Source organism: Bacillus rossius, chromosome 2 (genome assembly GCF_032445375.1).
Source record: "Bacillus rossius redtenbacheri isolate Brsri chromosome 2, Brsri_v3, whole genome shotgun sequence".
NCBI classification, from domain to species: domain Eukaryota; kingdom Metazoa; phylum Arthropoda; class Insecta; order Phasmatodea; family Bacillidae; genus Bacillus; species Bacillus rossius.
In genome coordinates this window covers 12,834,595-12,862,513 of record NC_086331.1, presented here as the reverse complement: position 1 = coordinate 12,862,513, position 27,919 = coordinate 12,834,595, and the positions used below count along the sequence as shown (strand labels likewise).

At 34.2% G+C, this 27,919-nt stretch overlaps 1 protein-coding gene across 1 annotated transcript; it reads right to left on the bottom strand.

Moving 5' to 3' along the window:
- Window positions 1-17,879: 17,879 nt before the first annotated feature.
- LOC134528840 (uncharacterized) lies at window positions 17,880-25,953 on the bottom strand. Its single transcript, XM_063362507.1, has 6 exons — window positions 25,680-25,953; window positions 25,416-25,562; window positions 24,559-24,741; window positions 24,026-24,158; window positions 22,023-22,440; window positions 17,880-17,989 (listed from the first exon to the last, which is right to left on the bottom strand). The coding sequence occupies exons 1-6, from the start codon at window positions 25,784-25,786 to the stop codon at window positions 17,880-17,882; spliced, it is 1,098 nt and encodes a 365-aa protein (XP_063218577.1). The 5' UTR covers window positions 25,787-25,953.
- Between the last annotated feature and the right edge of the window lie 1,966 nt (window positions 25,954-27,919).

The following is a 27,919-nucleotide window of genomic DNA, read 5'->3' as shown; positions in this document are numbered from 1 at the left end:
TGTATCCTCCATAGATCCTCAGGAATACAGCTAGTCGAGACAGACTGTTTTCAGACAGACAGGTATGTTTAATGTCAGTACGTTACGGCCAAGGCCAAGACTTTTCCACCATTAATGGTTTTCCACCCTAATTGTGTTGGATAATGTGTACTATTCCAAATATAGTTTTTGGTTAGCTACAATAAAATAGCTTAAAATGCATTATACATTTTTTTTTTTACAAATCCCTTGTAAGAAGTCATACGTACTACACAGTTTAAATAAGCACACTGCTATATCTTCAGGAAAAAAAACTTTTCATTAAATCTTTCCGTTCGATTTATTTACGGGTATACAATTTTCTTGTTGTAAACAAATAGAAACGTTTTTACATGATATAACTATTATATCAAATAATAGTGGTTATCCGAACTTGTTGGATGCAGATTTGATGCAATCAACCAAGTCATGCCCGAGAGCTCAGACTGCACACTCTTAAAATTTTTTATCTTCAATTTACGATCAACGCTGGTTACAGATTATCCAGGGATCTTGGTAAATTTACAGCATTCTTCATAAATTTACGGATACTGAGTATACTTACTTTTGACATGAATCCAAAAGAATATATGTGGTATATTAAGAAAACATTAAAAAAAATTTGTTGTCTGTAAAGTCGGTTTACGGTCGATAGTTTAACGTGACAACGTCATAACAAAACATTGATGAAATAATTGCATAGTTTTATGAATAAAATTGAATAATTTTTATTGAATTATCACTATATTGTATGGATACCAAGAAGGAGTGAAATGAAGTCTACAATTTAATTGATAAATTTACTTTTATTTGCACTCATTAATTCAAATATGTTAATTACTTTAACTAAGAGATTGTTTTAACTATAACTTTTATACATGTTTGCTATTTAACTTCTTCCAATCTGTGTTATTCTGTTAAGGATAGGACGATGATAGGAAAAGTAGGAAACGAATGGGAGTGTTTCAAGTTTAATGTGCCTCGAAAAAGTCAAATCGATGGTTGTTCCAATCGAGTGGAAAAGAGATAGATGCGGCGCAAGCGTACAATGAGCGTAACGAGACACAGCGTAACGGGACAATGAGTCATCCTTTTTCGTGCGTGCAGCCGGCGTTTATCGATTTATTAGACGTCACGTCAAAAAAAATGTTAAGTTTAGGGTAGAGTGGGGGAATTCCGATCACTTAAGCAAGATTGTCCATATTATGACAATTTGTTACGGAATGGAGGTGTAAAACAGAATATATATTCTCCTATATTATGACTTGACTTGTGGGTATTAGAAATAAATAAATTGTTATTGGTTTGGGAAAAAAAAAATTTTTAATAAGTCATATGTTTGGTCGGAATTACCCCGACGTTTGGGTAATTCCGATCATTTATATTCACCAATATATTTAAATTATTTTGGACATATGGCTGTCACTTAACTAATACTTAAAGCACAAATAAATGCATAGCACACTACAAGCAAATGAATTAAAATATTTTGTATGGAAAAAAAATTGTTCAGACAAAATAAAAATAATGTAAATTATAGCTGATAAAGTCAACTCTTAAGTGATTGGTATTTATGACTTCCAATAGTCACAAATATAATTGTCTGGTGTATCAAAACCAGTGCACTCTGCATGAGCCCACTCTGAACACGAAGTGCACCTATACCAAAGTTCATTGTCATGTCCTTCATCTCCACAAAGAATGCAAAAGTCTTTGGCATTGCTTATTGTTGGTTCTATGTCATCACAAGGATCAGCAACTGCATCATCTTCTGAGGAACTAACTGGAAGTATCTTTTTATGACTTTGTTTCTTTTTTGGCCGGGAATCTGGGCCTAATTCTCCATGAAGTCCTTTCTTCTTTCTTATTCGAACTTTTTTTTTTTGCAACAGCCCTTTTTGCCCTAGCATCTTCAAGACATTTCTTTTGCGGAGTTGAAGTTAGGATCTGAGAATGCAATTTTTTCTTCTAGGCCTTGTCTTTGACTCTATTGCGACCCGAGAAATTATTTTTGGCACTGGAGCCACATCCTGGAAAGAACACGAAGGACCAGCACAACTGGAATGTGTAAAATCCATATTGGGCGAAACAATTCTGTTCCCAGTAGTTGAACTTGAAATAAAAGGAGAAGTGACAGTGGTAACATTTTCAATTCCTCCTTCTATGATAGACCTATCCACTCTTGCAGGTTACTGGGAAAGAATTCCTCTTCAGAAAAAATATCTGGATCTAGAGGGCAAATTTCAGTTTTCCGAAAACCATTTACTGCCTTCTCAATTGTTGCTACCTTCATAAACGCAATGTTAAAGAGTCCTGAAAGTTCATCTGGACTGAGTTTTTCGTGGGGATGATTTACCATCCATCTTCTGCATGCTCCGTGATAGGCCTTCTTCAGCGGTGCATAGAAAGCAACATCCAAAGGCTGCATTCTATGGGATGTGTGTGGAGGCAGAGACAGCATGATTATTCCATTGTGACGACAAAATTCATATGACTCGTGAGATATGTGGCTGGAATGGTTGTCCAGAGCAAGCAATACTGGATGGTTAGGATCTGGTTTACAAAAGTCACTGAAATGTTTTAGCCATGCTAAAAATAGTTCCTCATTTATCCAGCCTGACTTAGAACACTGATACAAAGAACCTGGGGGACCATCTGTCTTCATAATCTTCAGCATTCCATGATGCTTTTTGTGTTGTTCGTACTCTATGTCGAGGCATCTGTGAACAGTGTATTACGTAATTGTTATTAAAATATTTTATATTATTAAAATTTATTGATTAAAATGCTATTTGGGGTAATTCCGATCATTCGGGGGAATTCCGATCAGCACTGATCGGAATTACCCCGAATTACCATGTGTAAACAAACTCGCATCTTCTGTAACTTACGGTAAGTTAAAACAATTTGTAAGTTCATTATTATTCATATTAATCCTGTTTACTTGTGTACAAATAATTGCAGATTTTACTTATGGCTACTTTATTACCTACCTTACATAATATGATCCAAATTTCTTACAAGAATTATCGACGCAATAAACAAAATACTCTTGCGGCTGTCTCTACGCAGGCAGAATCGCGCCAACTATATGAACGTGCTTCATTTATCCTCCGGAAGAGCATAGCATCGTACAAACGACTCAAATAAATCGGTATTTCAGAGATCGATAGTGGTCGGAATTACCCCGATGATCGGAATTCCCCCACTCTACCCTACATTAAGAACGCTTTTATTTTGTCTGTGTGTGTTTACCTTTGTTTAGAACGAAACATACAACTCGGAAGTAAAAATACGGCGTAGTTTCTACGAAGTTTTATTTGAAATTGAAAATCGACGAAGAATTTTTCGTCAGCAACATTTAACTAATTACTCACTTTCCTGCATAAGTATAGATACCACGAATGTCCCAGATCGTCAGAAAAATGAAAAATAAGCGTTCTGCACACCAAAATATCTTTCGAGCCACAATAAAAACTACCATGTTTGATTTGACCTAACTTTCAACCAATTAAATTACTTGCAACATGTTATTAACACGCTATACAGGGCATTGGAAACTAGTACAACTCTCCATAAAACAGATATAATCAAGTGCATAGTTATGCAGTAGTAATTTTAAATCATTTTAAACATAATCCAACAATTATACTACCCCTAACGTATATACATTATATGGATTAAATAAAGTTCTGCTTTAATAATATATTACACTCAATGTGATTTTATAGTTTTTGATTCGTGGTAAAATCCGTAAATTTACTGCAATGTCTGACAGTGCACCCACGACATGTGTTGCACAATATAATCTTCCCATATTTGCTGTGGCATGTCATAAGTATAGCAAGCAAGTACAGGAAGTGAATATTTTCTGTTGTAAGTGCACCTAGATATCAGGGGCGCAACAACTAAATTTCCAAAGGGGGGGCAATATACCTTTTTATAAAGAATCATCGATCCCCCATATTGAAGTGGGGGGTCCCGGGAAAATTTGTATTTCAAGGTGGAAAATGGTGCTATTTAAGCAGTTTTATTATCTAAAAATTGATTACACAGCACTTTCTTTGCCCCCGTTTGCCCCCACTTCAAGGTTTCAGAGGGGGGGCAAAATACGCTTGCCCCCCCCCCCCTGTTGTTGCGCCCTTGCTAGATATGTTGTTGTAGTGTGTGCTACGGTATTTGATTGGCCGTCAATTTTTTGGCATATAACTTAGTAGAAGAGCGTTAAACGCACTCATGAAGAAGCGTTGAGTTAACCAAGACGAGCAACAAAACCTAATGTAACGTGAGTAGCTAAGTGGATTTAGATAATCAGTAGAGATTTTAAAAATTTGTTATAAATCTAATCAAAGTTTTTGCAATGTCAGTAGATGCACTGAAAATAGCATTAAAATGGCGCAGTTTTTTGAAACTGATAGGAACAAGACACGTGATCATTCAATTACTTGAAGTTAAACCACATTTTGTTGAGGAAAAACGTTTTTGATCAGAATAACATATATTTTTTTTTTACTTTGGCACTGAACTAGGCAATCCATTTTAATTTAAAAAAAAAAAACATTTTGGCAACAGAGTTTGCATTGAAGTAGTTTTACATTATCGTTGAGCAAAAATAACTTTAAATGAATAAAATATATTGTTTTTTTCTCATCAGTAGCAGATATTTGAAGGTTCTAGCGCACTTGATAAATTACAAAAAAATTCATGAATTTTCAATCAAATTTATCTACATCAATTACAAGTTTTCTACATCACATTTCAATCGAGTTTCACGTTTTTTCAAATCAAATTGATATTTTTTTCACGTCAAAATCGTATATGTACACTCAAAATTTCACAGTTTTTCTACTTTGAAATAGTTAAAGAAAAATGTAAACTCAAAAATTTTGCCTAAAAATGATACCAAAAGTGACAAAAAAAAAAAAAATCAAGAATCTCAATGAACTTGGAAAAGTCAACGAATTGCTCGAAAGCGAGATAGCGAGTTAAAAATAATTAAAAGGAAATAATCATGATTCAAATTCATTTTTAATAAATCTACAAGTCCAACGAGTTTTTTTATAGTTATATTTCATTTTCATGTAAATTATTTTTACAATTTAAACATTTAGTAAAATAACATGTATCCAATTAAAAAAAATTCAATCTTCCATAATTATGATATATCTTCTTTTTCAACAGATATTATAATATCGAAGTAAACTATATAATATAAAAAAAATTCAAAAATAACTATTATTTTTGTTATAGAGCTCAACTTAAATATTAAATACTTCTTCCATTTATATAACTTATTTATTAAGGATAAAAAATTTTCATCATAATAATTAACTTAATAATATATCTCAAAAATTCAATAAATCTATCGATACACTTTGATGTTTCTACAGTATCATCAATCTAATAGAGTTGATTGTGATTTCAGTGTTTTTTTTTTCTTTCAAATAATTGTAAGCAGGATTCCTTTGACTCATTAAAATCACATTGCAAATTGTTCTATCCTCCACAGGTTTGTTAACACCTTCACTAATTTTAATGTTTGTGTTATCTTTAACTAAAGTGGTTTTTATATAAAAATATCATATTAAGGCCTACTATCCTAAAATGCATAGTAATTGGTATCTCTATAAAAATTTAGGCTTACAGTTGGTTTATAATTAAATTCATTATTTCTTTAAACTGTATCCAGTTTTGTTCTCGAATTTCTAAAAATCTTTATAAGCGAGTAAAAAATTGGTCAAAAACTCCATTTTAGAAAATTAAAGTCTAACTTTCTTTTGGAAATATTTCATTTCTTCCGTTTTAAATAAATATATTTCTTACGTCACAGCTATCAAATATTGAAGGATGAACATCTTGTTTAATATCACCTTTTCTATTTTTTTTTTTTAAATCCTACAAAATCAAAATCAGGCATGTAAAATTGTAAGTTATTGAATTGATCTTTCATGTCAAAACTAACGGAAAAGAACCAGATTATAAGTCATTTTCTAAACATTGCCAATTATTAAATATTATAGTTTGTGACGCTTTAGGGCAGACAAAACTTAAAGACAAGAAAAGGTCGTGCGGTGTCAAAACAAGATTATTCAACCTTAATAGCACAGCACATATAGGACAAATTCAAAACAAGCAAGCTTCATACATTTCAGACGTCTCTCGCCGTCATCAAAATGGCGTCTTCAAGATACTGAGAACAACCAATACATAATATTTAATTATCACACACTTCAAATTATTTATAATATGAACATCATTAAACCTTTCTAGAATATGCAAACTACAGGCAAAAGCCTTCATTATTGACAGAGAACAAAAACTAAGTGTTTTTTTAATACTTGGCTTTGAAGTGCACGCAACCCAAAATAATACACTGTCAATAAAACATTAATTAATATTTTTACATTTAAATAGTCCGGGCAAATAAGAATAAAATACCGGCGTAAAATACAAAATGCAGTACCATTACTGTATGATTCTACTTCAAGTTAACGTGCTAGATTAAACAAAGATTTTTAAAAAAGCCAAAATCTCTGTAAGCCTTCACATAATTTACGATGGCTAAAGCATTAATAAAACATATTTAACAGAAGGAAACACATGATTGACAAACATATTTGACATAGACCAACTAGTAAACAGCATTCCGTAATCTGGACGCTAATACTGAATAGTAACTCGCCTTGCGAATATTCGTTGGGCACGATTTGTCCGTACGAGTCTGACAACTACAGTAGTTGGCACCAACGCGAGTCCACGACTCACGCTGCAAAGGCTGGGGTGAAGTCGCAGCTCTCGTCGATCACTCGTTCTGCACAGCTCCACTCGCCGCAGAAACGTCTTCCTCGGCTCGCTACCCTCGTAGCCAGTAACCCAGACGAGTCCCGCCTCTTCCACCCTCAGTCTTCGTGCCTGCACTCTCTTACAAACTAACTCGTTCAAGCAACGTCTGTGCATGGCGGACCAACGGTTAGCAGCTCCAAGAATTCTATCTCCACGAGTAACACTACTATATTGTAGAGTGCGACTACCAAACTCCGTGTGCTTGTAATCGCCAGTCACAGTCGGGGGAACATGTCATAGCATTGGGATGCCAGTTCCGACACAACACTCGCTATGCCACGCCAGCCACTTGCTCCAAGCCAACGCCTTCTCGAGTCCCACTCGCTCACTCATCACACGAGTCATTTCAACCAATCGTCCAGCGAGTGAAACTACCGAGACCTCCAACAGCGCCTCGTATTGCCATCATTCCTGTCCTCGGGAGTGTAGCGGCTTACCGCAGCAGAACACGGTGTCCTCCGAAGCGTAGGGCGCTGGGGCAGCGTGTCTGTCTTGCTGTCAGGTGTTGCTGCTGCTCAGAGCTGGCAGGGGTTTATATAGTCCGTGTGCCGACGTTTCTCGGCTTCCAGAACAGTCGAGTAGAAACTGGTCTTTAGCTCAGTACTTCCGCTCCACGTGGCGGTTGATTAGTCTAGCACCTTCGAGGCACTGCAGGCAGTCTAACTCACAGGGACGAGCTGTGTACTGCTAAGGCGCTGACTTTAGATTGATTTAGGTAGATTTGTATTCAACGACAGGCGACATGATTTCTAATTTTTTTAATTATAATTTTACCTGAATCTGCTTTTTTCTCTGTCTGCTGTTCCATCTGCCTTATTTTAATCATAAACAAATAAATAACTTTTATCATATGGATTACAACCGAAAGTAATATAACCACCTTTCCGGTAAATTTATGCGTTATCTCTGATGGATCCAAAAAGATTTCTTGGTGGGTAAACTACTTAATTTGTTCTATTACTATGAATATATTTTGCACGATATTTATTATCAACTCCAGTAAGTTCTAAATAATTTAGTTCCCTTGGAGATCTTAATAAAGTATGTACTGTTAAAGTAATATCTGGGTTATCAACAGCTTCAATTACATACCCATGTTTCGAGATTTATACTGTAGAAAACAGAAAAAGAAAAAAGTTAAGATGTATTAGGCAAAATTTGGAACTAAAATCCATTTCCTATAGGAATATCTAATTCAGTTGTATTGTTGTAAACATTTAAATTTTTTCTTGTTTTGTCTTCAGGAGGAAATGATTGTCTTTCAAAACTCTTTATGCTTTTGTAACTCATTTGAGTAAGAAAATTAAGAAAAATTAAAACAAAATTATCACATCAATGTAAAACTTGGGTGTATAAACGGGGGATCATATAAATAAAGTTTTACGAGTTCAATCACTCATTGCAAAGTTTTAAAAAGAATCACTAAATCGATTACGAAAATAATTAAAAGAAGAATTAACCTTTTATTCATGAACTACAAAAAGTAAACGAGTATCTAAATAATATCACTATTTAATAACAACACTAGTTTCTATAGCTGCAAAACATTTAGAATATCCACCCACCAGAAGAAACATCGTTTGAAAGAGACATATATTTTTTTCAAATAAGACATCAGGAATTAAACTTTTAGAAGATACTCCAGAATTTAAAAAATCTACTATTAATCTTGGGAAAAACATGAAGTACTTAACGTTATTAATGTAAAATATGGTTTACGAGGAGATGGTAATAATTTTTATATTGGAGATACGATGTAAAAATTATTCGAGGAATAAGTATTAGTAAATTATAAAGGACATAGATGAAAAGAAGGCCTTTCTAGTTTGTTAAAAAAAATTACCCATATCTAGAAGTTAAATTTACTGATGATGACTATGATAACTACACAGAATTTTTTTTACTTACCAATGCTGCACACCAAGAAAATAATACTACTAAGGAAATAAATTCGAACAGAAGTTGTAAGAATCTTAATATAGTTAAACCAATTTACAATGATTATATAAAAGGAAGATCCGCTTCAAATACGCCAGAAAGAATGATTTCTGCACAAACACCAAGGTCTGGAGAAGGTATTAAAAATACAATAATTTAACAGAATAATTTATTTGAATGGATGATGTAATAAAATTAGTTTATCAAAGCGAAGATAATTCTGGAAATAACAGTTATTATGACGAAAACGTAAGTATAATGAACATGTTAAACAATAAGTACATATACTGAATTTGTTGTTGATAATTCGAAAGGAATTCCATATCTAACCGGAGTCTTAAATGTTTTTCCACAATCATTTTGATATTCTGAAAATAATGGTAAAGAAATAATAAATGTAGCTATAAATAACTTACATATTCCCAAAATGCATTTTCCAGGTCATAATTATTGTTCTTCATTTACAAAATGGGATGAAAGATTAGAAAGAGGAGATAAAGGAATTAAAAATTAGATGTATTTTATAAACTTCATTATATTACATATAGTAACGATTTATACTCTAGATAATTTACAGATCATATTTTACAAAAAAGTTTAAATAAACTATGTTAGTTAAAAAAAGAAGATTAGGATTGGGTATAAAAATGTAACAATTTTTATTATTTCTGTTCTATAAATGAGAATCAAAATATGACTTTTATATAGCTTTATATATTATATATTGATAATTTTTTTAAGAAATCACAAATTAGAGGAAAAATAAAAATAAAATAATGTTACGGATTTCCATTAACACATCACCATAAATTTTCTCAGAAATATTCTTAAAGAAAAATCGGGCACTGGAAGTGTTACAGCAATTTATAATTCAGGTGAAGAAACAAATAAAAAAAATGGAATTATAATAACAAAAACGACATAATTGTGCAATGGAAAGTAAATCTGAACATAGTTAAAAACCTGCTTCAGCTGAAACTAAAAGGCTGAAGCAAGAATAGGCAAAAAAAAAAAAATTCTGTATTACCATTACATAATTTTGATATCGAAAATTATGTAAAAATATTAAAAGTTAAATATCTCAGATGTGTGTATATATTTGATGAATTACCAAATAGAATGATGAAAAATGAAAGGGCTAGTGTTAATTTAGACTTTTCCTCAAATCCTGGTAAACATTGGATTTGTTATTTTAAAGAACACAATGATATTTATTACTTTTATTAATTTGGTGGTATTATTCTACTAAAATAAGTAATTATTTTAAAAATAGAAATGTTTATTACAATGACAATCGAAATCAGAATTTCTATTAGGTTCTTTGCGGACATTTATGTTTAATAGTAAATAATCTCTTCTCAAAAGGATTTAAATTTTATAAAATAATTTCGTTGTTATTAAATGACAGATATTTTTGGGAAAACATTTATGATTCTCAGAATAGAATTAGACTTAATACTACTTTGAAAACATGTATAGATACAAATATGCACGATAGATTTTCTTCTAATTTAAAATTTTATGTTGATTCACAATGTAACAGCATTACTTCTACTTTACATAATAAACCAAGTAAAGGTTTGGTTTTGACTGTACAAACTCAAACTAAGATACGTTTTTTCTGTTGTACAAGATATTACACTTCTCTTAAATATCGCAAAATTATTATTTTACCTAATCCAATAGATGGTCGTAATAAAATATTTCTGGATGAATAATTTAAAAAATTTAACCAATCAGTTAGTACATTTTATATCTAAAATTTTAAAAAAAGTAAGGAAGAAATAGATGACTAATTTAAAAAATTTAACTTATAAGTTTTGAATTATGCGAAACACTTGTTAACTTGAATATTACCAAATGTCCGGACGAAAAGTTTATTTGATTTTTATTTACCAGCAAAGTAGAATAAAAATAATAATATATTTCCTTTTGAATAAAAATAAAATTATCTTTCCCTTTTTTACTGATTGTACTGTTTCTAAAATAATTATTGTTAGTATCATTTTCATGACACTTTAGCTGTTATTTTTGATGCTAAAAAGTAGATAACAGTAAGCTTTTTAGTGTTTACACAGGCAGAATTTTATCTTTTAAAATTAGAAGAAAAAAACAAATACGAAATACGATATACGGCGAGTTGGTCAACATAAATATTTATAAATGTTAAAGTTTTAAATTATTATGTGCCTACTTACAAATTGAAAGATAATAATAGAGAAGAAATAGAAGACAATTTTTATGAATATGAAAACTAACTATCCTGATGAATATTTAGTTGAAAAAGTAATAAAAACTAAAGGTAATAATATTTGTATTAAATGGCTTAATAAAACTTATTTTAGAAATGTGAGTAATAAAACAGTGAATTATTTTCTTAAATTAAATCATTTTGATGAAGATATTTAGTATCGTCTATCAAATTATATGTACAGTTTCCAGCAATGTTAAAATAATAGTTGTGAGACCATTGAATATTGTAACAAAGTGGTTTCTAATTATAATTGTAAGGGGGTAGTTTATTATCAAACAATAAAACCACAACCTGATACACAAACGCAGATGGTAAATTCCTTTGGGGGAAAACCATGTAACTCATAAACAAAAAGAACTAAATCATTATTAAGGTAGAGCTGCGAGAGGATTTACGACATTACTAGCTACTATTATTTCTGAGCTCATTTATTGACGTGACGTCTAATAAATCGATGAACGCCGGCTGCACGCACGAAAAAGTGTCCCGTTACGCACATTGTTCCGTTACGCTGTGTCCCGTTACGCTCATTGTTCCGTTACGCTGTCGGCGAGTGCAGTAATAATAGGTTATGTTACAATTGACTAAAAAATTATGGTGATTCATATAATTGATGATAGATATTTGATTACAGTTTATTTATATGAAAACTTGTTCATAATAATTATTTTTAAACTTTATAGCTAAACGCCAGTTTTTTAAATTAATTACAAGTCATCTACACGTGAACTGTTTCGTCGACTGTTTATAAAGTGAAGTGAAAAGTTAATGTGGTTTTCATTGCTTATTACAACAACAATTTCGGCAATAAAGGTTAATTATCCTTGCATTTTAAAAATCTGATTACTAGTATAATTTCAAGTATTTTTTCTTTTATTATTAAAATTAAAATGATTCAATTTTATTCATAAAAGTATGCAATCATTTCATCAATGTTTTGTTATGACGTTGTCGCGTTAAACTATCGTCCGTAAACCGTCTTTACAGACAACCAATTTTTTTATTATAACTATTTATTCAAATTGCAAGTCACGTAAAATATAATGTGATAGATTTTTCCAGGAAGTTATGGAATACCGACATAAATTGGATGCTCAAAAGCGGAAAGAAAAGCATCGAAAAGGAGGAAAGGCTAATAAAGGTCAGACAAAATTTATGTAATATTGGGTTTGTGTCATCTATCGAAGATGAAAAACAAAGAAGGCAAATAATTCGTTCGAAATTCCTAATTTTTCTTAAGATTCACAAGACAAACACTTCTAAATTTACTCTGCAGCCTCAAAATTGCTCAACATTTAACAGAACTCAATATTGTTAATTTATTTCCGAATGTGTGTGTGTTGCACTGAAAATTTTCTGCATACATCTTGTTTCTGTTTCTCAAGCAGAAAGATTTTTCATTGATCTTAGCAAAATAAAAAATAAAAATAGCCTGAGATAAACAGTGGGTCAAGAAAGACTTACTGATCTATGAACATGATGCATTGAATCAAGACTTGCGTGGACAGTGAATTTTGATTCTACTATTGAAACTTTCACCGACATGAAAGCATGAAAAACTAATTTTAAATAATTATTGATTTTAAGTTGTTCGGTATTATGTGTTGTTACGAACGTGGGACTCAAGGTCACGACGTGTGCCAGATGCCTGGCGGGCCCACACGGCCACTAACGTCACGTGTGCTAGCCTTCGGAAATAACTGACTTTGAATATTCGCTGCGAAGCTTGGTGACTAGAAATGGCCTGAGTTAAATTTAATTTAATTTCGAGGGAAATTAATTTATTTTCACGTTAAACCACCAGTCTCGTCCGCCCGTCCGTCAATCACGCGACCTGCAGCCAATCAGATGTCCCGGAAAACTCCATCCGTCCGTCAAAACCTTACCAAGCTTTAACTTTCGACGGACGGACGGTTGGGATAACCTCCAAAATTTTAGCAAGATACCTATTGCCGGCGACCTTTACCGTCTTATAAGGTTTTTAAGTACATTTATTTGTTTAGCTGTTTCCATTAAATGTTATTAACATACGTTTGAACATATTTTTAACAACTGAAAATATGTTAATGAATTTCAGAGCCAAAAAAAATTAAATTAAATTTTTTATCAAATGGTCGTCAATATAATAACGAGGCGGAATTCTGCCATATTTTCTTATACATTCCATGGAATGAGTACAGCTGTTTTTCTCTCGAAGTAGTGTGAAGAATACATCGCTAGGTAGCGCTGTTAACCCCCTAGTTGTTTCTTAGGTTAACTTAAAAGGTTACAGATAGCGCTTCTGACGGTGACGTTCTGTAGTTCCAGTCATAAATCAACTCAACAGATCGCGCACTAATAGAAACAAATGTCTCCAAAAATGTGTTATAGGAAGCAGCACTGTATACTTATAACTACGATCTGTAAAAATAAAAATATGGTAGTTTTCCATTATTACACATTTCCTCCTGTTTTGACGGGGGTCGACAGAAGACTGCCATACTGAAAGACTGCCATACTGGCTGACTGCCATACTGGAAGACTGCCATACTGGAAGACTGCCATACTGGAGGACTGCCATACTGGAAGACTGTCATACTGGAGGACTGCCATACTGGAAGACTGCCATACTGGAGGACTGCCATACTGGAAGACTGCCATACTGGAGGACTGCCATACTGGAAGACTGCCATACTGGAGGACTGCCATACTGGAAGACTGCCATACTGGAGGACTGCCATACTGGAAGACTGCCATACTGGCTGACTGCCATACTGGAAGACTGCCATACTGGAAGACTGCCATACTGGAGGACTGCCATACTGGAAGACTGCCATACTGGAAGACTGCCATACTGGAGGACTGCCATACTGGAAGACTGCCATACTGGCTGACTGCCATACTGGAAGACTGCCATACTGGAAGACTGCCATACTGGAGGACTGCCATACTGGAAGACTGCCATACTGGAGGACTGCCATACTGGAAGACTGCCATACTGGCTGACTGCCATACTGGAAGACTGCCATACTGGCTGACTGCCATACTGGAGGACTGCCATACTGGAAGACTGCCATACTGGAGGACTGCCATACTGGAAGACTGCCATACTGGAGGACTGCCATATTGGAAGACTGCCATACTGTAGGACTGCCATACTGGAAGACTGCCATACTGGAGGACTGCCATACTGGAAGACTGCCATACTGGAAGACTGCCATACTGGAAGACTGCCATACTGGAGGACTGCCATACTGGAAGACTGCCATACTGGAGGACTGCCATACTGGAAGACTGCCATACTGGATGACTACCATAATCGAAGAATTCCGCCGGGGGGCGATGGAAAAGTGCCATAATGCAAACTATCATAAGTTAAAACGCGACCATACAGTCCTAATACTCGAACGACATGATTAAATTATGTCTATTATCTTAGAAATAATTTGAATAAATAAATAGCATACAAAGTCTTGTGATTCTAATTCATGTTTTAACTCCAGGTCACTAGTTGAAATTAAATGCAATCTAGTGACCGAAAATAACAATTACCTGACAACCGACGGTTAAGTAAGTAAAATATTGCATGATTTATATCATGTGTTTGAAATGCCACTACAGATTATCACCATCAGGTGTATAGTCATCTATAGTACTGAGTTGGCAATTCAATTGAGTTTATTTTACGTCATGTCTATCAAAAGAACGATAAACTAAACTTAAGCATGAATTATTTCACCAAAAAAATGTTTACGTTACTACATCTGTAATAATACCCTCATAATGTTTCTGATGGGCTGTTGGGGTTCACTTTTCGTAGGCTGACTTCACTACGACCTTACTTCTTAATGGCTGTGGTGTTTTTGCCATCTCGGGGCTGTTACAGGATATTGTGATTCCAGCATTATGTTTTTAGCATGGCTGTGAAAACCATTAGAAAAGTATTTTAACATACAGATGTACATAAAAACAATTGCCATTAAGAATAGATCAAAACAATCACAAATGTGAATACGGAATAGTGAGAGCGATTAATGTTTGCTGTTTAAGTTTTATTGTATAAGTAGTTTTGACATTAGGCCTATATTTTAACTGCGTCAATGACTACAAAATCTTTTCAGAATATTAATTTATGAAAGCCTTTAAATCATTTTTATATTTGTTTACCAGGAGAATAGCCTATTTCCGATATTATTATTCCGGGGGTTTCTCCGGGGTGGCGGAGTTTTGCAAAAATATTTCTTTTTAGTTTTGTAGCGTTTTAGTTTTTAGTAACTGTAAATAAAGCTCTAACAAACAAACATTTAATTTTTTTTTTTGCTTTTGTACATAAAATATTTGAATTAAGTGTGTATCAGTCAGTGAGTATACTGATGTTGTGTGTTCAACCATTATTATTATTGACAGTTAAATTTTAGTCACAAACTATTGACCAATACCTATGTGATGTAGTATTATAGTCGTTTTTGACTTTTGACAAAAAAATATTAATAGGCACATGAATTTTATTCTTAAAAATATTAGGTATTTCTGAAAAACCACGTAGTTTTCAATCAGGAAGATCGTCTCTAACAAATTCCGTATTATGTGTGTATATACAAAATATTTTTTTTGATTTATTTATTTTTTATTACAGTTGGAATATCATTTATTAAATATTAAAGAGTAGTAGAGATAAACTACTACTATGCGGAACACCTAATACCATGAAATTGCATTTGAAAATTTGACAGCAAAGCGTCTATTTTTAAGATAATTAAAACAAATATATACCACGCATTGCTTGACGAGGCCAAAAATTAATAATTTTTTAATAATAAGATTGGGTTGGAAAGTATCAAAGGCTTTGCACATGTTGAAATAAATAGAATATATTATTTATATCTGGATGTAATACTGGCACGCACGTGCGCGCACACACAAACACACACACACACCAACACACACACACACACTTCAAAATCTAGTAATATAAAATTTAAATGATACAAAGAAAATTGTGTTTGCTTTAATATTGTTTATTTATATATATTTATAATATTAAATTAATAAGACAGTTCATCTAGCTTATTCACAGTATTAATTGTGCTAATTATTTGTAATAGTAAAAAATGCTACCGATTCACATATTTTGAATACCATTTTACTTGATTACTATTTTTTTTACTACTTACTTTCAGAAGTTGTAACCAACAATTTTAGTTCCCCAGTGAAACAAAAGAACACGCATAGTTCGCATAATAAACTTAGGCGTAAAGTAAAGGAAAAACATCTCGCATTTTCATTTAGGCTAACAGGTGTGGGTTTCCATGAAGTGCTAGCTTATTCGTTAATCATGTATGGGCATTCGTTTCCTAATAAACGCAGATTTTTTAATTAAAATATTTTTTTTAATTACTGTGAACATATAACTTTGTCTTATTTTATGTTAAATTAAAGGACATAGGCCTACCTAGTATGAAAAATAAAACCAATGGACTGAGCTATGTATTTAATAATATTATAACAATAAGATAGATAAAATGTATAAATACAATTTTTAAAGCAAAATTTTAAAACCTGTAAACTGTTTTTTAAAAAAGCAAAGGTTCTTGCAGTGATGAGGTTTAGAACCACATCAAAAATTGCCCCTTGCGCTTTCTCACTGAGCTACCGAGACAATCCTACTTTGCAAGGAGATTAGGAGTTATTAATTTTGTAATGCTATTTTATTGTATACTAGCAGTGCCCGCGACTTTGTCCGCGTGGACTTTGTTGGGGGGTATAGTAACTTTCTGAGATAATATAGTAGATGCACAGTTTTAGGTTATTCTCAAAACACTCATAACCAATGGTATATTAAAGTACTTCTGCGTAAACTATATTTTTAGTTTTGTCTTCCGGCAGAAATAGAAATTGATTTTCTCCCGAACCAGATCTCGACAGAGCAACATATAGTTGCCCGTGCGAAAAACACTCTTGGCGTAAATCTATTCCTACGTACTTAAATGATTGTCCCTGGGCCTTATTAATTGTTACCGCAAACGATACCTTCACCGGAAATTGAATTCGCTTAAAGTGAAAAGGCAAATTCGTTGGTATCATAGGTATGCGAGGTATCAGCACTGTTTGCCCTACTGCTGGACCAGTCAATACTGTAGCACCAATCACGTTATCGCGAAGGAATTTTACTTGGAGTCTGGTTCCGTTGCATAAATTTGGTGGTTTAAGATTCCTTAGCAGCACAATTGGACAGCCAGTTTTTAATTTGAGTGAATGTGAGGGAAGGCCACTCGGATTTAAAGAATTTAAAAATATTGTGGATAATGTACCGCATCTTCTTGATCCATTACTTTATCAATGGACCTGTAGTTCACTCTATCTCCTGGAAGTTTACCCAGTATCATGTTACTGATGTCGTCAACGCTACTGTTTCTAGCTGCCAATATTGCTCTTTGACACATCCACTGGAAGTCATTGTTTTCTATATGGACTACATATGGGTACACTTTAGAGATTAGGTCTTCAATGCTAGTCATACATGCGCGTGCAATATTTAATACTTATTTGGCTACAACACTAATACTTACATTTTAAATATCGCGATATATTTTGAATGAAACTTCCGAATTGAATAATTCAAAAAGTTCTAGAAAGGTATTGAATTCTTCTTGAATATGCAGTAATTTATTTTGATAATGATTAATACCAAGGTACACAATAAAGAGTTTTTGAAGCGACGGGATTTTAATTATTTAAAAAAATAAAAGAAAACACATATTGTAAGATAAATACAATAGTTAGACATATGGTTACGCGATATTTTTTGAAGACAATTATATGTTAAGACTCTTATGGAGCGGAGCCCTCACAGCGATGAGCCGAGCCGGCCACGTGTTTCTGCCCTCCGGGAGGCGTGGTTTACAGCCGGGGGTGGAGTCAGACGGGCAGACGCGACCGTGACGTACGTGCGGCCGGCTGCCGGGGTGGGGAGAGTCTCAGGGTTTCCACCCCTCCTTTCCTTCACTGTGCATTCCTTAGCCGCGGAGTGCCTGGCGACACTGGCTTGCAGGCAGTTATCAACTGTCCGAACAACACTCTCATGGACGTTCATGTCCTTGAAGGAATCAATCACAATATATTGCCTGAAATTCAATATGTTCGACGGTAAACAAGGGAAATAAAAACAATCAATTTTATTTTATTTTTATGGTTATTCGCAGAAACACTTTGTCTTTTATGAGCTGAAGTATTGTTTTTATAATGGCCATTTCAACATAATTTTCCAAATAAAATTTAGAGTTAGTATTTTACAATCACTTAAACCTACTCTTAGAGTAAAATATTTTTACTCTAAGAGTTTACAATACTGAAATTAAGATGATAGGTCTGGATGGGGAGGGGGGGGGGGGGGGAAGAAAAAAATGCTACATCTGCAAATAATTATTTCAATGCCATGTTTGTTTAAAAAATAGTTTATCTAAAATAATTTAATGAGTTTTAAGTTTTTCTAGGCATTCAAGTATAATTCTAATGTATAAAATACTGCGCGAAACATAGCAAGCAGTCTGGTATGGGAATAAAAAAAGCTTAATGTTTGCTGGTATTATCAGAACACTGTAATCTATTAAATTTATCTATTTTATTAATTTATATGGTCTTTAAATATTTTGGATAATAGAAGCCTCATAATATATAATAAAGTAGTATCATTATGGGGCTAAGAGCACAATGCTATTTTTATGGGACTTCAATTTTGGTGTCTGCGTCAGTTGTGGCTGCCATTCGTATGTATTCGCCCACGTTCGGGAGTTTCCGTCGCTTTCAAAATTGACCAAAATTCGTAAAATATCAACATAATTTAGGTTTTTATTGTATGAAGGAACCAAATTCGAAAAAAATTCACTTCTTAATTTACTTATTAAGTCACACGATTACAATCCTTAGTTCGACTCCCAGTGAGAGTAAATTTGTTGTTTATTCAGCTTAGAAATTCGAAAAAGTTAGAATAAAATTATAAAAATTTCGCCTTTTTAATAAAATAACTAATTAAATCGATTTCAGTTCTTGGTTCCATCCTCACTGAAAGTTAAAAATAAAATAATTTAGGCCAAAAATATCAATTCAATTAAAAATATTTTACCAAGAAATTACTATTTACAGGGAAAAAACATTAAAACAGCCAGGTAACTCATCATAAAGCAGACGGGCCATTAGGAAGACACACAAGCATACAGTCAGTTATGTGGTCTGTGCGGTATTGTATGGTTGTCGGTCGTATTATTATATTTTTTTCAGTGTTGCAAACTTTTATTGTAAAAATTGCTTTAATTTAGGCTTAATGAAGGTTCAATAAAACTATTAATAATAAGTAAAAAAATATTTAATTCGAAGTGACCAGGATCCGAACTTACAATCTTGTGGCTCCCAGACGCATTTCCTTTTAAAAATATTTTGTTCACAATAAAAATTAATTGGTAATAGGTATAGTACATATTTACTAGTTCAATTTACAAGCAAGCAATTGGCTACAATTACAACAGTATTATACATAAGCAATACAACAATGGAAAACGTAGGAACAAAAAATAGTATATATCACTGGAAATCTGCTTTCAAAATTATATAATCCTATCAATGTACACATTTAATATAACTTGAAAATGAAACTCTTAAATATTACAAACCTATTTCCTTACAGAATCCTCATTTTTTAACTTATAGCCTGCGTTTTACAAGTTGTAAATTGGCTACTGTCAAAACATTGAACACCAATAGTTATAACAATTTTGATAAAAATGGCGAGAAAAAAAGCATAAATCACTACAATCTGCTTTCAAAATAAACTTCTGTCAGTATACAAATGTAATATAATTATTTACAAATTTTTGTGTGTGAAACTCTAAACATTACATATCACTCACTTCTAGTACGGAATTCTCACTTTTCAGCTTACTCTTTCTAGTTTTCTTCTGTTTACACGAACTAGCCACGTCTCGTATTTCCATATTTCTTGTGTAGCGAGGGTCAACAAGTTCTGGAACCAAGCAGTCATTATAAAACTGAACCAACTGTTGTTGCATTTTATTTTTCCAGAATAGGTCATCTCTTTCTACCCTTGTAACTTTTACAGGATGATCCTTAGATGTCCAAATAGCCAAAAGACAGAATTTCCTGTTTGTGATATGTAACTGACCTTGAATTTGAAAAAAGTAATCATGATTTTTTTTCAAACCAGTTATTTCATTTGTACCCATGTTGCATGTTAAGTACCGTATTTTTCCTTGTAACACTGCTTGGTTGGGTTCCATGCCTGCTGCAGACGAAGGACATTTTATTTCCACCAAACCATCTTTTTCAATCAATCCATCCGGCGTAGCTCCAAGGAAAGGCAAATCTTTATCTATAAAAAGACCACAAGGCTGAACAGAAATGTTTTCTTGTTTTTCTAGCTGCTGGATAGCTGTTGACTCGTACTTTCTTCCATATGACAGAGATGGAACGTTGAGAATGTCAGGAGAATATATAATATTCTTCACCAAACTTCGGCAACTAGTAGTCGGGCGTCGGCGACATATTCTTCCAAACTTCGATGCTGTTAGCATTTTACGCCTACGTTCTAGCCATTCGCCACTTCCTGCCTGAAGCAGGGTACCTCTTTCTATTTCTCTGCGTTCAATGTCTGTTTTCTCGAGTGACTTAAAATGCAGTTCTTTTTGCGCCTCGTAAACATCAGGAGCCATGTCAGTTTTTTCACTATGTTCACCATAGTCGCTGTCTCCAATTTGCTGGTATTTAGATTTTGTTTGTTTATTAGAAATAAGAGCTCGTTTGAAGTGCTTCTTTTTCATGTTTGCATTTTCTCTTATTTTTGATCTGGAAGTTTCTAGCTTCTTCACAAACTTATTTGGGCTGATACCATCACACATCGTTTTGTGAAGGACGTAGTGAGGTTTTCGCGTGTTATGCGAAACGACTGCAGCAGAGCATCTTGCTTGATACGACCGCTTCATAGCATAATTGATCCTCTTTCCTCCAACATATTTTGCAATTATGGAATTTAGTTGTTCCACTGCGTTACTATCGACATCATAGATCAGGCTTCTTGAATGTTGAGTCAAATAATGCACTGCTTTCATTATGTTATCGTACAGGCCACAATTCTTCATCTCAGGAACTAAGTTTTTCTCTCCTACTTTTGGTCCAGGGCAAAAGTATTGAAGAGATGAGCATTTCTCGTGCTCACCGAAAACATGACTGGGGCCATTCAAAATATCTTCTCGAAGAGCAAAGAATTTTTGTGCAATTGGTTTGTCTTCTTTTTTTCTGTGCTTAATGGCTTCAGTTACCGCTCCCCGTAGCTTCAAAACTTTCTGACTAATGATTTTTCTCAGAAATGGAGGGCCTATCTTAGTTTGCTCTGATAGTGTTCTAAGCTTGTTGCAATAGTTTCGCAAAAGGTGATTACGACACTCGATCTTTTCGACGGTCGTATTTTGGTATGGCCTTGCTTCCAAAATTTTTTTATAGCAGCTGCTATCACCATCTGCAATCATTTTACTATATTTAACATTGTATATAGGTTCACTTAATTTGAATCCTTCTACAATGATGCTGGACTCCATGCTGCTTGAACTACCAGTCCAATTTCGGTAGCATGTGTGAGAAGGTATGTCATTTGCATTTTGTGCTCGAGCACATACAAAACAAAATTTATTACGTACTGCCATAAAAAGAACTTTCTTTGTAAAAAATCCTACAATTGCTGCTACACCGGATAAAGCATTGTATTGTGTTCTGTACGACCTTTTTGACCAACAACCATCTACCACTACAGTTAAAAGAGGAATGCCATTTTCATCAACATCTCCTCGTTTGATTGCCAGGTTTATTTCTTCCTCAACTGCTTTTCTCATTTCTCCTAAGGCAGCTTTTTCCCACCCGTTAGATACGTTGTTGTGAACTTTGGAGTAAGTTTTAGAAGACATGCATGGTATTCCTATTGTAGCACATAATTCTTCCAAATGAGAAAATCCACCGCCAATACTCATTACTCCAGCCACAGCTCTTGCATTGATATCCATGTGAGTTGAGGAAGTGCCTGGATCATGTGTATGTAATGAAAATTGCCCATTGCACATGTTACATCTAAAGAGTACAACAGATGACAATCCACGCCGTATTTCTTTGAAGACCTTCATATTATTTAGTGAACAACCAAAAGCAGCATTATGATTCCCCAGCTCTACCAGCTTCATCAATACGTAACCGATGTCCACAATACGATGTCCTTCAAGCACAAAGTCAGTTTCTATTGTAGTGGTCGGGCACATTTCTGTTTTATCAGAGGATTTTATGTTGGAATCTTCTTCATAGTTACAGGCAGATTCTCTTAAATAGCCCAGCTCATCGCTGTCAGTATTGGATACCTGAAACGAAGCAATATTTGAATGAACAAATAGTGCTGCAAACAAAAGAAATTATTTTTACACATAGTAGGTAATGTTTGAATGAATGGTAAAATGAGGGAGAATGCCGGTACAGATTTTTGAACACCCACCATTGCAATGCAGATGTCTGTCACTATAAACCAGGAATAAGCATTGAAACATAAAAATTGAGCCAAGTATAATCTATTATCAAGGAAACGAGGAAAGTTGCATAAATCGCACTATTGTTACTTTACAGAAAATGAATAACTCGATATGACATCTGGTGTTGGTTTTAGTTACTCTCCAGTGTAACCGATGTGTGCACAGTAACACTGAGCCCGCCAGTTTATACATATGAGTGTGATAATCAAGAGATAATATAGGGATTTTGTTGTTCAAGTTTCTTACTGAAAATTCAAGTCATTTTAGACAATGCCCAGGTATTTTTATACTATTATTGTATGCGAATTTAAATCATTTCAATTAGGTACAAATGTACATTTTAACTGCTACTTTGTCAATCCCATATGTCGGTTGAGGTTGGAATGGCTGTTTGTTGTGATTACTGCAATTTGCCTATATCGCACCACTTAAACATGGTGCGATTTAGGATACTAAGAATTGAATTATAATTTTCTTTGTGAATAATTATTTCAGATTTTAGAATATGTCTAAGTGTTAATACGGAAATTGGAGGATAGTAGATATGGCACAAGCTGTAGAAAAATACAACTGGGCAAGCTACATTTAAATTTTAAATGAATGTGCTAGACACTACTGTGTGTCAATGTGTATACTTTTAGACATATCAGGGGTGAAGTGAGAAAGATATGTCCGCGTATGTGACCAGACCCAAGAAATAAAAGGTCGACAAATCGATCTACCACCTGATGCTTAGAAAGAAATTAGAACAACACATTCTGAAACTAGAAGAACTTATGCATTTGTCTAAGTATAACTGATGTAAGGAAACTTGCTTTTCAAATAGTTGAAAGATACAACTAATATCACCGATTTAATAAGGAACAAGAAATGGCTAATAAAAGTGTGCTTTGATGAGATCATGAAAAGGACACTGTGTCTCAGTCTGCCTGTTTGCACATCAATGACTCGGATAAAGGGATTCAATAAAGAAAATGTAAATGCATAATTTCGAACCATTAGATAAGGTAGTAGAAGAAAATAAAACTGATGCATTGAAAATTTTCATTATGAATCTGGATTATCTACTGTCCAAAAAAATGCTGGAAAAGTTGTATGTTAGAAGGGAATGTGTCAAATTGGCACAGTAGGCCTATCTAGTGGTGAAAGAGAAATGAAAACTACTATTGTATGCTGCACAAGTGCTTCGAGAATATTTGTACCACCATTGATTATTCTGTAACGACAGCGAAATGTACCATTGTTGCAAGCTAGTGCAAGTCTCGTTGAAGTTTCAGATATTGGCTACATTAATCCAGAACTTGTCGTGAATTTCATAGAACATTTTGTAAAACCCATCAAACTATTTCTCGAGAACAAAGTTATACATGCGATGGTTGGATATAGTAGTACATATTACCAGCAAAGTTAAAACATTTACCTGTCCATGTGAAGTGATTGAAGTCACGGATAGGTGGTCCAGAGAGTGCAAATTTTCTGTGTTGGTTTCATAATCCTGAGCTTCCAAAGAGTTCACAAATATTGGAGACAGCTGTTTCAGTACTGCGTATGTCCTAAAATGACAAAAGTATTCTTATATACATTTTTCAGTGGCCTACACTTTTTAGAAAATACTACTTATGTTTACAATAATTAAAACATTATGAAAGTCCGTGGCTACCCTTAGCTTTCAGGCAAAGAAAAAAATTAGGTGTTCTTGAGTATTTTGGGCAAACTTTGAGTCCTTTAAGGCCATTTTTGGCCATTTATTGTCATTTGTGATGGTTTGCCCCCTCCCCCTACAAATTCTGCCCCCTTACAAACTTTCATATGGGTGACCTTGTGAGTAATGTAACTTTGATTATTAATTAAAAACCAGAAAATTTATGATACGGTAGCATTATGGAATGTGTACTGGCCTACATTCAACCAGATTATTACTAGTAAGGTAGAACCGATACTAATTTTACTCACTTCGTGTGTATCCCATCTTCCTGTAGTACCTCTTCTACTTCAGGTATGTTTTTACTCATAGTTTTCAGCTTTGTAGAAAGTACTTCATCTTCGGAAACGTCACATTCGTGTTCCAAATCTGCATGATTATGTTGACCAAGATTCTCTTCTGTATGCTGGCTAGCAGCAGCTTCATGCATTAGCCTGAAAGTAAAATAAAAGTTCAAAATAAAATAAGGGTTAGTATTGGTAAGGAAATGTATTTATTAACACTCTATTATGGCTAAATATATGCTAAGTAATGTAGCTTTTTGTTTAGCAACAGATGCTGTGTAATCTAAAACCAAAAATGGACTCGATTTTATAAGGAAATAACTAATATAACCTTTCTGTGCTCACTAATTCAATGATAATTGCTTTATCTTAAATATCAACATAAATTTTTCTACTGAAAATGGCCCGTTATCCAACAACAAATATAAATCACACTTCGAGTTGAACTGGCCACATTTTTTTGGAAGTTAATAGAGTGTTTGGATGAAATATTTATTACCTACTATTTTTTTAAAATCTGTTTGATAATTACAATAAGAGTAACAAACTTAAAAACTGTGTTAACGTGTACATATTCGCATTTTGAACAAATCCTTCATGTCGAATGACCACGAATAAAAAGATTATTACATTCAAGAATAGTCAAACCGGAAATGAAAACGAATTTTACCGTAAATTGTGCAGTGCTAATGGCTGTGGGAGTGGTGACGATAAGCACTGGGCGTATAATGACTAGAACGTTTGTAAAAAATACTATCCAGCTAAAATAAATAAAGAAACAGGCAGCTAACTGTATAAATAGCATAAAAATACTATAAACTTACTCTTTTTGAGTTATCAAGTTGAAAATTCCGCTTTCTGTCTGACTTGTACCAGGTGCTGACGAATCATCGTTCTCGTTTCCCGAACTCGTTAGCGTCCACGTTACCTCCTCTGGAAATGTGGAGATTTCTTCAAGTCTTCTTTTTTTTCTAAGAAACATGATACCATATTATGATTGTGTTTAAAAAACCTTTTGTAATTAAAACTGTGTGTTTCTGTTTTATTTCTTGTGATCTTTTAAAAATGACCAGTAAATATTTACTTACCTCTCTTGCTGGTATGCGATAGCAGCCGTTGCTTTTCTTTTCTTTCGTCGAGCACTTAGCCATAAATGGCCTGATTTGCCTATTCTCTTGTCCCGTTTCTCTTCCATCTGTTGTAACTGTAACTACTCTTACATGCAGCTTTGTAACTGATTACATCAAGTTTCTCCAGAAGACCAACTATATCGAATGTAAATATAAATGCTTGACAAATCCCTGAACAAACCTTTAAAACCAATAGTAGGAACTGGCACTCTGAATTACATCCGCTATCCCACGGAACCAGATTCACGCGCACTGCAGGATACAGGTATGTAGCTCCGTTTTCCTTGGATTGCGCATGCGCGATGCGTGGTGCGTGATGCGTCACTGTGTGACCACGCAGCACTCGAGTCTGTGCGTTGATACGGGGCTGGTTTTCAAGGACGCGCAAGCGGGGTTCCCCGTTCCGGCGACTGCGTGTCGCGCATGCGTATCGCGCAGCAGTTGCCTGGCCGCCGTGATCACGCGTGCGTTTTATAATGGAGGCAAAGGGTTTCACTGCAGAACATAATGAATAAATGATTGATTTAGTGAAAGCAATTTTCTCAACAACTAATTGCGGAAACTAGACTAAAGGTGTGCCAAGTTGTGTCTGAGATGGAACTGAAATCGTTGATGGAGCAGCAGAAACAGACCAATACTTATCAAGAACAACAACCTTATCAACACGTGGATACTGACATTAGTTTTCCTGTGTTTGTCTTACACCCCACTCAAGTCTGCATATCTTCAGGCAGAAATAGCAGTAACGATGTTAATGTAGAAGGAGGCTTCGTGAGACTCATTTAGAAAATAAGCAGTATAATTTCACAGAGTGAATGAATGCAGAGACATATCAATTAATATTTAGAATATAACCAGTATAATTTCACAGAGTGAATGAATGCAGAGACATATCAATTAATACTATTAATAAAGTACTTTACATAAATACATTTGAATGGGTTATAACACCAATAATTTCAGTTTCGTTAAGTAACAATTTGGATAGTGTTTTTTTAAAGTAATGCATCTATACATAAACAAATAAAATAAAACTTAACATTAAATTTAATTAGTTGAATTTGTTTACCTGAGAGTTAAGATATACCTTCTGTTCAACAGATATTGGTCTTTTGACTCTGTTGTACTGCGATCTCGTGATGTCTTCTTTAACAAAGCCTAATACTGTATCAAAAATTTCTGTCGAACACTGAAATATTACTTAAATTCAGTTTCGTTTTCGATTAGGTGACGTAAAATCAATATGTTAATACACCCTTCGTCATCTCTTCTTCTAAATATATCACTGTCATCTTCTAGGAAGCACGAGAGCAATAAATCCTCATCAGCTTCTTCCTCCAGCAAAACGGCGGCGGTCGTTGCTTCCATCGCGCAGACTGTTTCCCGCATTCTAACAAACCACCCCCACCTCAGTGAACACGAATGTTACATTGGCGCATCGCGCATCGCGCATGGCGCATGCGTGATCCTAGGAAAACGTATCTTTGTGCCAGATGGAATACGACAATAAGTGTAGCGCGTGTATTTTTTTTTTCACCTGTATCATAGATAACAGATGGTTTAGTTGCATTTTTTTTGTGCAAGCACTTGCCAGCACAATATGAATAAGACGAATAGATATTTGGAATGCTCAAAGCAATGCTTGAAAATATAGATACCTATATACCTAAGTTAGTAGATTGTACCATAAATACTAAGTTATTTTTTAGTTGATAATTAATTTTTTTCCCTCAGTTTTGAGGGATTACTGGTATGTATACCAAAAAAGTGGTACGTCAAACACCCTTGTAGCAGGAAAGTTTAGCATTGTGTGAGGGTGTGGGCTCTGCTGGTCAGAAACTCGCCCGACCACTTCCCCTCCAGCGCCACCAGCCGCCAGTTACCCCCTCCCTGCTCGGCCACGCCACGCATCAACCATCGCTTCCGCTGCAAGCAGCACCAAGCTGACACTGGGCGCGCGAAAATACCTAGTTTTCACAAACGATTTCATGGAAATTCAGATCGGTGACCATCAACTTTTATGATATCATTTTGTTCACATGATTGTGCACTTCAGTCGCACTGATAAAATAATTACAGATTTCTATAAGTGCGACAAGAAATGAGGCACAAATTTCTTTGTTTTTCACATTTTTTTAAGGCATTTAAAATCGTGACGTGTGAAATTAAAATCGATAGATATTACAAACCAACGTTTT